This window comes from Uloborus diversus, chromosome 1, assembly GCF_026930045.1.
Source record: "Uloborus diversus isolate 005 chromosome 1, Udiv.v.3.1, whole genome shotgun sequence".
NCBI classification, from domain to species: domain Eukaryota; kingdom Metazoa; phylum Arthropoda; class Arachnida; order Araneae; family Uloboridae; genus Uloborus; species Uloborus diversus.
In genome coordinates, this window is record NC_072731.1 from 169,811,830 (window position 1) to 169,826,487 (window position 14,658).

The window sequence follows — 14,658 nt, forward strand, 5'->3', positions numbered from 1 at the left end:
TAACGTAAAACAACTAGGTAATGACATACAAACAATGAACTAAACATTTGTATACTTCATTCAAAGATTTACAAAAATCGATTTTGCAATCAAGTCAAGAATAAAAATGAAATCACAACATTTGAAGGATGATAAGCTCATTTGTATATATGTTGTATTTTCATGTCTCTGAAAATGATTACAAATAAAGTATAAAACTGTGAGACTTGAAATGCTGCATTTAAGATCACATATAACATTAATAAAATAGCACCAAATGATATTTAATTTTTAGGAACTTTCCAGCTGTTTCAAAATTCAAGACTTTTTGCAGTTAGGGTCAAGTATTAACAACGTTAGTGTAGTTACTCATCTTTGCAATAGTATCTCCACTCTTCTGAACTAGCTCTCTGAAAGATGGCCTCCTTTTAGGATCTGCACGCCAACATTCAAGCATAAGGTCATACCTAAATGACGATAGGAGGGCGAAAGAAAATAAAATTTCAGAATAAAAAATGGAGGATCAATTATTTAGTCACACTTAATTGATACATCTTGGCAAACACTAAATAAAAAGGTAAAGTATGATGACACTTGTAAGCTGCCTTTACTTCGCACGCTTGCATAACAATTCTGCCATGAGTAGGCAAGGGGCAGCAACAGCAAATTTTACATTTTTGTCATCTATTTTACTTTTGCTTTATTGTACAAGCGTGCTTATTTGGTTTCCGCTGAAAAAAAGCTTAATTGGACATTTCCGTGTAGCCAGTTTTGAATGCATAACATGCTTCTTCAAACGTTTCGAAAACTCATTTCTAAGGATACTGCCATTTACTTTCCCACAGCAGAAGTAAACTTACAAATAAGTTAACCAGTAGATGTCACCACTAGCTGAGGATCATGATTTCAGATCCAGTCATCATTTTTTATCCCTAACTTTTACTGAAAGAAATAACTTTAAAGTCATAATTTTACACCTAGTCATCAATTTTACCAGCTTTAATATGATGCAGAAGAAATTCAACTTCCCTTTTTCGAGGCAAAGTCTTTTTTCTTTTTTTTTTTTTTTTTTTTTACAAGCTTCAAACAATGGCACAATCTTTACCATATTAGTTGGATTCTCTTCTCTGACACTTCATCACCTCCATTTTTTCGAACGGATTATATATTTTGACAAAATAGCGTTTGGCTGGAAGTAATAAAATTGCTGATAGACACCTCACAGTAGTTCAAAGCAGCTAGTTATTATTTGCATAAGAGTTGCACAATTTATCTTGAAAAGCTACAAATGACTCGCAAACTGCTGTAGGACTACAAAACTGTTTTAAAAACATTTATTTCTTCCCTGCAATAATCATTTACATTTTCATACACATTCATTAAAAGAATGTGCATGAAAAACTAATTAATATTTAAAAAGTTTCTACATTTTTTTCACTTTAGTGCTGCTGTACAAATGTTGCTAGACGAGGCCAGATGAAACTCTGGTGGAGGTCTGCAGCGGTTCTGACCTGTAAAAATGTTGCACAAGAACATTCTTACTTTTTTTCCTTTATAATCAAACTATATAAGTATAAGGTCAAAAGATTTTCCCTTTCGTCATCCAGCAGTCATTATAGGTACAGATTTTTATTTTATAAAATAATGCAGCTTGTTTTATAAAATAATACAACTGAAATTTATGCATAAACTCAAGTATATAGTAACATGTTCCCTTTTTAAATTCTTGCCAGATGAAAAGCTTATACATAACTTAAAGTAACTAATAATTTTTCTTGAACATTACAATTTAAAAATCTTATTTAAAGTCAAAAAAATTAAAAAATATGTTTTGAAAAAAAAAAGAAAAAAGAAGAAGAAAAAGCTAAAAGAACATGTGTAAGCATTCTTACTTCAATTTCAGTTTGAATAAAACTTCGTAACACAGAGAGAAAATATGTTGTAAAAAATAATAATTCAAGAAGTACCATTCTTTATTTGATGCATCTGGTTTCACTAATCTGCGACCACTTTTCAGAAATGGCAAAATTTCAGAATTTGAGTACCCCTTGTAAGGTTCTTGACCAAATTCAAAGATTTCCCACATTAACACGCCAAATGACCACCTGCAAAAAACAACAACAACAAAAAAAAAAGCTATTTTATTTAGTGTACCCTTTTTACTAAAAGTAAACACATGCTCAAAATAAACTAAAGAGTCATAAATTAAACAGAGAAAAACATGAAATTGCTAATAAGAACGAATATCTAAGATTAATACTGTGCATATAAAAAGGAAAACAAGAAATAACTTCATTAGCAAGCTATTGTTTTTAAACAGTAAAAAAGTAGGTCAATAAACATTATTAAAGTATTATAAAAATATAAAAATTAGTACAAGAAGTTCTGTGGCTTTTTTCTTTTCCAATTTTTTCGAAACTGTTCTTGTCTTTTAAAAGTTTATATTAAAATATTTTTTTGGAATGTGGGGGGGGGGGGAGACAAAATTATTTTTTCATCAGAGACTCCACTCCCTGTGCCGGATCTAAGATTTTTCCAAGCAATAGCAAAAACTTAAAACTGACATCCTTAACAATCTTTCATCAAGTTTCAATGAAACGAGCTGATGTGTGCATCACATGATTTCCTTTTACACCAATTTAATATTATTTCCCCATTATTGGCAATTTTAATGTGATTCAATAGTAAACTCTCAAAATATCCCCAACAATGACCAAATTGAAACCAGATTTTTAAAAAAAAATCGCCAAATTTGTCGCCAAGTTGGGGACAAAAAGACTGGCGATATATCGCCAAGTGTCCGTTAAATTATAAAATCACATGAGTTTGCATTGAAGTTAACAACGATTTTCCCCCAAAAGGGGAGGTACACAACTAGACCCCACTAGGAGTCTACATACCGAATTTCAACTTTCTAGAACATACCGTTCTTGCGTTATGCAACATACATACATATGGACGTCACGAGAAAACTCTTAGTAATTAGCTCGGGGATTGTCAAAATGGATATTTCGGGGGTTTATACCTTCTTAGGCACTTATCCACGTGTGGTCGGGTTGAAAAAAAATTCAACATTCATTCAGGGGTGAGAAAAATGGAAATTAGGGCCAATTTTTGAGTGAACATTTTTTCACGAATACAATACTTCCTTTTTTGTAAAAGGAAGTAAAAAACATAGAGATAAGGGACTTTGTCCCCACCCCTCAGAAGTAGCCGCACGTGGCAAGGACTCTGGCTTGCTCCCACCTTGACCCAGCATGGTAGACCTTCAATTTGTACTCAAATTCAAAAACAGGGGCATACATGAGAAAGATAGAGGCAAAGGCCAAGACCTCCTCTGAAATAAATTTGTTTTTTTACTCCTGGGAAAAGATTTGTTTTTTTTTAAACAGCTTTAAAATGTTGGTAGACTACATAATTGGCTTTTCTAGGAATACCTAAATACACTCTGCTCAAAGACTTGCATTACTTTTTAAAACTGCTCAGATGTTGCTTTTTGTGCAACATTTTTGGATTGGAAATGGTATTTAAAGTTTTCGAAATTATATCGTAGTCTATGGAAGTTTTTAATAGTACTAGTGACCTACAAAATAATCCATTTATGTTACTTTACTAGTTGAGTGAACCACATATCTAACTAAGAGCCCCCATCCTCCACTGGTTCAAAATTACAGCTATACTTACATTTTGTAGTAAGTTACCACCTAAAAGCCAGGGCTAAGGCAGAAATACTTAAAATACACCGCCAGCTCAGTTATTCCATCCGAGGACTGCAGTTTCATGCTTTTTAGCACTCATCAGCCCGGAATCCGGGCTGATGAGTCCTTAGCTTTGCCCTCAATCTTTGAGTTGAACCGCACCATTGCTGCGGTCGCTCATCTAGTTTGCTAATTCTGCTTTAGCTACCAGTTTGTTTGGCTCTCTTGGCTCCCTTAAGAGATTTTTCGCCTCCAGCTCATGTGATTCCTATTCCGGGCTGATGAGTGCTAAAAAGCACGAAACTGCAGTCTTCGGATGGAATAACTGAGCTGGCAGTAATTTTCATACGTGACAAGATTCACTGCTATCCTTTCTAAGAAATAAGCTGTTTTGAATAATATATCTGAAACAAAGGTCTAGCTGAGGCTAATGTGTAGCTTAGTTAAATTATTAACCTTCATTAGATTCAGAAATTCTCATTGTAAGCTTGTTTAAGTCTTTTTTTTTTTTTTTTTTTGTACTGAATACTTAATAAGGAAATTTATGAAACAAACTTATACACCTCAAATTATTATAACCCCTGAGGAAAATCTTAATAGAAAAATGCATGAAAAAAAATTTATACTTTCGCACCTCAAATTCTCATACTCAAGATAAATTTAAAAGAAGATAATGTGGTATGAATTTCCTAAACCAGGGGTCTCCAACCTATGGCTCGTGAACAAATATTGTCCAGTCCATGAGAAGTTTTCACAAATTGAAAAGAAATACTACTATTTAATATTGCTTATACACCTTTGTAATTTAATTATTAGTACATTCAAGAAAAAAATTCTTACTTCTTAAACTTTCAAGTTTTTTGAAACAATTGGGAGAGAAAATGATAATTTACAATTGAGTGACAGGTTGTAATTAAAAATAAAAGATAGACAGCTTTATCTCTAATCAAATTTGAAATGTCCACACGTAAACTAATATATGGCTTTTGTTCTCAATAAAAATTATTCAAAATATACTTCTCAATACAAAATAGGCTTTCTACAACCTCACAGAACAATTTCTGAAAAAGAAGAAAATTACAGTATTCAATTTGATACGTTTTTACTGAACTAGTTAGAAATTTTTGTTTATCTTAACCCAAAATTTTCATATTATGCATGATATTTTGAATGTAATAAAATACGGAGCTAAGTTCAACAAAAATAGCCCTTTTTAGTCAGGATTTTGTACTAAGCGTGGTCATATTAAGAGAACCAAACCATTTCCCTTTAAGCATTTTCAAAGAAAACTATGTCCAGAAAATCTCAAAAATTACCACCAAGAGCTTGATTTAAAAAAAAAAAAAAACCTTCAGTGTATCGGCCAGATGCAGATCCAGAGGGGTTCTCTACCAAATATAGCCCAAAATGGCACTTTGGAAACTAATTTCTTTCTTTCTTAAATTGCCCTTGTATACCCTTTTTGAGCTTGAAAATTGCACTTTAACCATTTCCAAAACCAGAAGCTGGATCTACCTTTGATATGGGGGCTGGGAGCTAGGGCTACCCACACGATTTGAACTGAAATATTGTTGGAGTGTTGGTCTGACTGGCTTCTAACAACTTGCAATTTGGCCCTTGAGCTACTCATACTCTTGTTTATAGTAATCCCATAAAATTGAAACATGAGATGAATGACTAGCAAGAAAACTAAATGTTAAAAATAGAATCCTTGTGAGCATTCAAATCAATTCTATTGAGTATTCATATAGAAATAGATAGCATTAATGCAGACAAAAGTCAAAATAACTAAAATGCATGTCCTACACGTCAGTTCGAACATTAAATCTTCGCTTTTCTATTGCTTCAGGGGCCATCCACTTAATAGGCAATCTTTGTTGAGTGATAGAATGGTAATTTTGTGTTTCATAAATGTCCTTAGACAATCCAAAGTCTGCAATTTTGACATGTTCTTCACTACACATAAGAATGTTTCGTGCAGCAATGTCTCTATGGATGAGTTTCAAAGAGGAAATATGCTCCTGAAATCAAATATATTTTGCATGAGTAGTTATATCAAAGTTATAACATTTAATTTTGTAAAGGAAAACAAAGAGAAATTCCAACAAGTATGGGCAAAACTTCATAAAAAATTTAGCAAACTATTGAATAAAAAGAAAAAAAATCATCATCAGGAAGACTTAAGCTATGTATTCTTCAAAGTAATTTTTCAATAGCATATTTGATTGTTTTCTCTATCTATACTAATAATATAAAGCTGAAGAGTTTGTTTTTTGAACGGCTAATCTCAGGAACTACTGGTTCGAATTGAAAAATTCTTTTTGTGCTGAATAGTCCATTTATTGATTAAGGCTATATAGCATCATGCTTTGACTAATAGGAGTAGAGCAGCAATGAATTGAAATTGAATCAATAGCAATCATGATGCATTTTTTGTTGCAGCAATAGCTTGAACTTTCGTCGCCCGAATACCTCAGTTGGTAAAGCGCTCGGCCAGCAACCCTAGGGTCTCGGATCCAACCCGGCTGCGGGCGGGAAGATTTTCAGCATTTATTGCCTGACTCATTAAATTAACTAATTTACAAATGAAGGGTTTTCAATTCTTTTTATTGATTTTTTTTTCTGATTTTTTATTTAACGGAAAGCATTGATATGGATAAGGGAGTGTAATTGTTTTCTATAAATATTTTTCATATATGCATCACAGCGTGATGTACTCAAAATAGTTTTTTAATAGTGTTGTCTTATTAATGCGGGTGAAACCGCGGGTCACAGCTAAAAATAAATAAAGGACAGTAAAAATTGTTTCTCAATATTCTTACTGACCCAGGCAACGTGAGGTAGGTTTGCTAGTTTAAAGATAAAACAATCAACTATGCTCACAAAAGTCTATCCTTCAGTAAAACCAAGTGCATTTGATTTAATTAGTTTCAGATTGGATACTTAAATATTTAATATTTGAAAACAAAAATTTTCATTGTTAGAAAATGTTATAAGGTTATTACAAAAGTTTTACTTCATTTTTCCTTACAGAATTTTCAATGGTTTTATTTATCATGTGTATTAAATATTTTTCAAGCCTAGTCGCCATTTTAAATTCGAAAAAGAATATTTATTGCAGAAGTTATTACTTAACTGAGAAGCTATTCTAATTTTCTTTCTTTAGAGTTAATTCTTATAATTAAAAGTCTCCCCCCTCTTATTTTGCATGTTACTTGAATGAAGTGAGTTAATAATGAATCTTTCCTTAAAAGTAAAAATTTAATAAGGAAAATGTTTACCTTTATTACTTTGTAAATCCAAATTGACTAGGACCAGTCTAGCTGGGCCCAGAGCCTGTTGCTGGTCGTCACTTTTGTATTTGTATTTATTTTGGTATTGTTCATTGAAAGGCTTTTTTTTCAGTATAATTGTTTTTTAATCTTCAGTTATTGCAGAAAAGTTTTTATTTTTATTTACTGACAGTATTTAACAGCATAATATTCTCACTTTTAATCTAACAGCTTTTCTTTTGTTCAACCATAAATTTACTGTAAAATTCTTCCAATATGGGAAAAAATAATTACAAATCCTAAAATATATTTTGATACTTAAAAATATAATCTAAATTTTAACACAGGTTTAAAATTCTAAAAGTCTATGCTGAAACTCAGAGATTTTCAAGTTTTATTTTTCAATGCTTATTCAGAAACTTTACAACATCATTCTGAACATTTGATTAAAACCTATCATTTGATGAGATCATAAAAAATGTACAAACATGAGAATTATTTTGCATGTATTTCCTCCTCATACAACGTAAAAAATTGGAGGAAAACTCATTTCACACATGAACATATTACTGCTAATTTTCATGCAATTACAAGCAAAGAGAAAAGATGATAAATTCATGCATACCATTCCAACAGCTACTTGATAAATATAACGGCACAACTGTAGTGCATATTTTCGACCACAACCTAAAAATATTTCCAAGTCCATAACTATATAAATCAATGATATACTTAATTACACAAATGAAAGATCATGCTTTGTTATTTATTTTTATTTATTCCTTTTCTTTTTCTTTTTAAGACAAAGAATTTCTGAGAAGAAGCTCAAACCTTTAAAAGAAACAAATGCAAAGTTTGAAAAGAAAAATTTAGAGATGCTAGCAACACTTAATGTATATTCAGGGGTAGAAGTGACTGACTTGTCACGTATAGGACATTTTCCACAAAACATATAGGACAAATATAGGACACATTATATGAATAATTCTGCTACGAAAAAAGAAATAATACATATCATATATTATTTATTCTTATCAATGATTTTGTTTAAAAAAAAACCCTCAAACAAAATTATACCTTACATCTGAAATGACTTTCCTGTAGCTGAAAGAATAATTTTTGAAAAAAGTGTACTTTATAGACTAAATAACAAAAAGGTAATTTTAAATTTCTCTTCCTCACTCATGACCAATTCCACTGTTCTTTGATTTTATATCTAAACTGAACCCTTTACCAATTGTATTAAGGAAAAGCAAAGCTTGAGAAGGATCCTTCAGATGTTTTTCAGAATTTTCTTTATGGTTGAATGTTTTAGCATGCTGCCTCGATTGCGAAAATCCACTATTGCTTATGGGCACTGAACAGTTGCAAAAATGGCAAAAAGCGGTAAAATCATCTTTTCCTTTATGCACCATGCACCAAAATTTGCAGAATTAACGTCCTCCTGGTTCAAGAACTCCACACGAAATTTTGTTAAGCAATGCGATTTCTCCATTATAATTCCACTTGTTACAACAAAATACGTTTTAACATCATAAGGAACTAACATTCCACGGTCACAAAATTCCACAAAAAGAAAAAATTGCAAAAAGAAAATTAGAACATTTCGATCAGAAAATGCACTCAACACAAAAATGTACCAACGAAAACCACGATGGAAAACAAAACAAACGGCTGTTGCCCCCCCCCCAAGCGCAAAATTCTAAAACCAACTTCAGCTTTAGTTCTCGAAACTCCGTCCACTATAGAGTGACGTCACATTACTGTAACCAATGAGAGAAGATGTCTGTTGTAGAATTTAGGCTGTTGAGTTTTTTAATTTGAAATTCGTTTGGGCATGTTCTTTCACCGAAAAATCCGATGTCAGAAAGTTTATTTACTGTTCTTTTTAAAAGATATATAGGGTAAAAAACGGGAATATAGGAAATATGACATTTTTGAAAAATATAGGAAATATAGGACGATTTTGATGCTTTTTTTGAAAATATAGGAAATATAGGATATATAAGACTACTTCGACCCCTGTATATTGAAAAATTAAATTGCAAATCTATATAAATAAAATGGAGAATATATATATATTTATGTCCCCAAACAAATTCACAGTTGAATCTATTATTTCAGAAAAGTCGTAAGTACAATGGATTTCTGTAGGACTAATGCCCTTTCTGAAATAATTGATTCAGTTTACGTCGTATCTCAACCAAATTTGGCAGGGAGGTAGGTACTTGGGCACCCTAGAAGGAACTTAGAGCGATTTTGAATGCCAAAAAATACTAAACCGTTCAAATTTTAATTTTAGTACCTGAAAATGGCATTAAATAGCTCTTATACCTAAAATAATTATCCGATGGGTTTGATTTTACTTTCATTTGAAAGTGCGGGAAAAATACATCTTTAGGAGATTTTTGGCCTTCAGATTTGAAACCACCAAGCGCCTAAAATCACCAACAGAAAAGTTATAAGTAGGGATGCGCCAATAAGCAAAATGAATCAGCATTTGATAATCTGCCGATTATTGATCATAATAATTATTTTTACTGCTAATAATTCCTCCATCATATTTTTTCTTTTAGAATTTTGACTTAAGAAATGTAAATAGTTTATTTCTGAGAGCTGATTTATTTTTCTCCACTTCTCAAATTTTCCCAAAATAATTTCATCCAGTTTTTCTGAGCCTATTTTCACGTTATTGTTAATAAAATTACATAATGTTAACTAGAGATGAAAATTTAAAAATATTAAGTTGTCGCCTGTGGTCACCAGACTAAATAACACTTTTCATTTAAATTTATTTTTTAATTATAAGTAGCCATTTATTCAGAGACTTTTATTTCCTATAAAAATTATAAGGCTATCTAAAAGCACTGTACAAAAGAAGAAAAGTAAAGTATTGACACATGAAAAATGTTGCAGCTTTGAATACATGTGTATTTATTCAAAATAGAAAAAATTAAATTATAAAAATAACTTTACTTCAACTATCAGTTTGTAAATAAAAAATAATAATAATAAAGTATGTACATGTTTTTTTTAACTAAATGACATTTAATAATAATGTTTTTTGAATTAAAATCTAATAATTTAAAGAGTATGTTGTAAAATGTATGATGCAATCAAATGTATAGTTAGAAGGAACAAAAGAACTAAAAAAAAATGTGTCATCAAAACCTAGGGTGAAATATGCCATAACATAAATTAAAAAACAATTATCCTTTAATATATCATTCAGTTTAATGCACTTTCTAAACTGTTTGCTTTGTTTTTACTCTGTACTTTATATTACAAGTTACAGTAATGTTTGCAGAAAATGACATTTATTTATTGCTAATGAATGTGTTCATCATAGTTTCTTGTTGAAGGTATGCTCAAAAATATATATATATATATTTTGGAAAGTATTTTTTTCAACGATTAATCGGCAATATGTAGCCGATTATAAATAATTGGCAAAGTCGCTGATTATGGCAGATTAATCGTCGCATCCCTAGTTATAAGCATTTTTAAGTGAGGGAAAATCAATTTTAAATTAGAAATTTATCATCTGCACGAGCTCAGTTTTAATCAGCGTGAATAAAATCATTGAAAAGAAATATGTGTTGTTTTTTTTGAGTGAGAACAAATAAAATTCTTGCTTTCAGTCTTTTCCTGTAACAGAAAAAGTTAAAAATTTCCCTTTTCGATTATTTTTTGGCCATTTCTCTTTTTTTTTTTTGAGCAATCACGATTGCTTATTGTTCTCACTTGACAGTCCTTGATGTTCCGGTTCCTTTTTCAGCTGGAAACAGGCCTGCAGCACCACCGTCTACCAGCGGCGGCGCGGCTGGTCCTGAGCACTGTCCCCCGCAATCCACTTTTGCTGGGTGGTGGCATCCATGTCCTACACACGCATACTCATACACAGTCGCCTACGCGCGCACGCCTTTATACACATACACACGCCTACATGCACATTCGTAAGCCTACACACACACGCACACAACTATATACACGTAAGCACCCAGGAGGAGGGACATGCTTGGGCGGGGGAGCCATTTCTAGGAACAATAACTCTAACCAGTCGAGTCTTGTCGCAACTTGTGATTGCGAAAAACATTATTTGAATTCAAAGTTTCGGAATTCAAATTACAGTTTTTTTTTTAATTTTTTTTTTTGCACTGTCAGCAGAAGATAACCAAGTATGTTACTTGTATTAATGAAGGGTTGTGTTTAATTTAATCAGAACTTTCAGATTTGCCATTGACGTTATTTAAGAATGGTTGCTGCTAGTGTGGATTTTGAGGAACTGACGCTGTTATTCTAACGATAACTTTTAGAGAATATTAAACTATTCAAAAGGAACTTTTTTGATGCTATTATTCTGAATCTGATGGGATATAAAAAAAGAATGCCGATGTTGTTTGGAAAATTTTTCTCATTATGATAAGGGTGTTTGGAGTTATTTTACCCAGCTATGTAGATATTTTTAAAGTTGTCCTTGATTTAAAAACTATAACTCTTATTTTGTCAGGGGTTTTTAAGGATTGTTGTCCAAATTTTCATGGGGAATTTTAGAGACTGTGGTCATTTTATTGACAGGAAATTTTAACGAATTTTTATTTTGTTTTTTCCCATTATTTAAGCTTAATTGTTTGTTGAACACATGTCACTTGACATTACTTGTATTTTCCAGGTCGCAAAGGCGGGCAATCCAGCTAGTTTGCAATAAAACTGAGTGGAAGAACACATTGAAAAATGTTTACCAGTCTAAAACTATGCATAACTTAATCCATATTTTTTGCATTGTGCCTCAAAAGATTAGAAGAGTGTAAAAAAGTTATTAACATTATGAAACACTTACTGATAGACCCACCTATATTTTGCTGACGTTTTAAATCTTGTACAAGCTGGGGAAAAAAAAAACATGAGTACAGCAATATTTGAACACATGAAAACTGTACCTACAATACATTAGGATAACTACATAAATACATAAAAAAGAGATTGTTTTTTCGTTTTCCTTTCCTTTTGGGTATTAAATTATAATAAGAATAAAATAAATTGAAACAAATGTGTAAAACCTTTAGAGTAATTTCTAGCAAAATACACAAACATATAAAAATATTTAAAACAAAAAAAGGTACCTTAAAATGCCACAAATACATGTACGTAATAAGCTGGCAACTGAATCATGTTCATTCCGTACAACCCTGCCCTCAGGCGGAGAGTTCGTGGAAGAGGAGAGACGCCTGTTTATGTTCTGCGATGGCGGATGTCTTTTTTCCCGCGTGTGTTTTGTCTTGTGCTTTGTGTTATAAATAATAAGTATTATGTGTTGTCACCTGGTTATAGTTCTTTGCAATGGATCCTACATCCTACTACAATGAAGAATAGGAGTATCGTTCAAAATACCCCTAAACAGTGAAGCAAATTCTACATACGGGCAAAATATATATTTCAAAACATTTAAGTATCTGCTCAAAATTGCATAATTTTTCTTCCGAAGGTGTTTTTAATGCAAATTTAATAAATCATTAATCAACTCAACTTTTTAGCTGTTTTTTTTTAACTACAAAAATCGGTGGTAAACAGTGAATTAAGACACACACAAAAAAAAAAAAAAAAAAAAAAACCTCAATGAGCATATTTTTAAAACCTTTGTAAATCTTTGGTCAAGAAATGCTTTTGAATATTACTGCATTACATAGTTATAGTGAAATTTCTTCCTAACATGCAAAATAAACGACTATGATATAAAACCATAGCATAAAGCAATAAAAATGATAAAATATGGCAAAAAAGTCCAGACACAGTGCATATGAAAGGCATACAGCAACACTAGAAGGACTTAATAAAATGGAACTGGATAATGGACTGGATAAAATGGACACTAAATACAGAATTGAGCAACAAACAAAAGAAAATATTTTAAACAGACATTTCTATTTGGAAAGATCTTTAGAAATACTTTGAAAAATACTAAAAATGTATAAAAACTTAAATTATCCAAAAAACTTATTTACCAAATATACACATAGCTATTCAATGATATTTTAAGGTAAATGATGACTCATTTATAAGTGAAATGCATTTTCCCTGGAATGTTATTCGTTATAAGTTTGATTTTGAAAGTAGAGATGAGCATTATCGTTCTTTTTAAGGATGAGAGGATTTTTGACCCATACAACTGAAATCGTTCCTATGAACGACTTTTTTCAATTAAAAAAGTTGCAGGTGATATTTCTACAAGACTTACTAACATACTCGTACTTTGAAAATGTTTCATTGAGTTCATTACTCTTTTAAGAAAAAGAAACTAAAACTACATAACACTTAGAAAAAAAAAACAATAAAAATTTAATCAAAAAATATTTTATTTTGGCTTAGCTGTATAAAGCAATTATAGTTCATTTTGTTAGCTATTTTTCGGTAATCAAGTGGTAAGACATTTTATTATAAAAGTTGCAAGCTGGATTCCTGCATGATCCAAACTTAAAATATGAAATTGTATGGAATAAAAAGGAAGAAAGGAAATTGACATGGCGTCAAAAAAATTTTAAAATTGATCATAAAAAAATAATAAACTTAAAAAAAAAAAAAAAAAAAAAAACGTTGAAAACCAGCATATAAAACCTTTAAAACAAATTAAAGCAAAAAAAGAAAGATTTTGAATGTGTAAATGAAAAATAATACCAAAAAACACATTTGAAAAACAAAATTAATTTAAAAAATCTAATGATACAGAGAGAATTATATTTAAAAAAATATTTTCGTTCAAAAGAACGACCGTTCATCTTTTAAGAGATGGTACTGCATCATTCATTTTAAGAAATCTGTCTATTAGAACCATTCGTTCATGAATGGCACATCCCTATTTGAACTCACCTTTTTCAATCTGGGAAGATATGACTGCAAATCTCCCATAGCACAGAGCTCTAATATTAAATACATTTTGTCTATATTTAATGAAAATCCAACTAGTGAAACCACATGATCATGTCGGCCTATCAACCGTAAGATATCAATTTCATCCAGCAATCTTTTTCTAGTTGAAGTTTCAGCTAATAATAAAGAATTAATACTTTTATATGTTATCTTATTAATAAAGTTCAGAATATAAATTACATACAGACATGAATATTTTATTTTACAGATTAATGTTACACTTATTACTCACAAATAAATTCATCACTCCTTGACACATTACAATGAAAATTATATACACATACTTAACAGATTCAATTTTTTGTATTGGCAAAGCAAAAAAAAGATGCGCAGTTTCACAGTAGATTTGTCTCTAACAACATAAAATTTGTCAATAATTACATTTAATGTTTAAGAAAAATACAAAACTATTAAAATTCACAAAAACATTTACCCGAAAAAATTCTGAAAATTTTACAACAAAACAGCTTAACATTTATACATATTTTAAATATTACGTACATACCAAACACTTCATAAAATATCCAATGAAAAAATCTTCCATAAGTAAAAAAAAAATTTGAAAGAAAGATCAACTTCAATGGGAATTAATATACTTATTAACATTTAGGCCATTTACAAAACTATATCAAATATCAAAATGAATGAACAAATCCTCTTTTTGGGTTTTATTCTACTGACATCCGTGTTCTTCCAAGGATCGAGGTTAGAAAAATGTTAACCTTAAACATTGATGATGGAAACATTGATGTTTTTCGAAACCATCGAAAAAAATGTTGCTCTCC

General features: G+C 30.8%; 1 protein-coding gene across 1 annotated transcript in view; it reads right to left on the reverse strand.

The window, feature by feature from the left end:
- Positions 1-14,658, reverse strand: part of LOC129217008 (fibroblast growth factor receptor 2-like) — a 47,334-nt gene continuing 32,676 nt past the window's right edge. Inside the window, exons 9-14 of the mRNA XM_054851240.1 lie at positions 13,814-13,989; positions 11,790-11,835; positions 7,575-7,636; positions 5,484-5,698; positions 1,947-2,084; positions 1-446 (exon numbers count right to left, since the gene is read on the reverse strand). Of these exons, the coding sequence (XP_054707215.1) occupies positions 320-446; positions 1,947-2,084; positions 5,484-5,698; positions 7,575-7,636; positions 11,790-11,835; positions 13,814-13,989 (764 nt within the window). The 3' untranslated portion in view covers positions 1-319. The remainder of the gene's footprint in view (positions 447-1,946; positions 2,085-5,483; positions 5,699-7,574; positions 7,637-11,789; positions 11,836-13,813; positions 13,990-14,658) is intronic.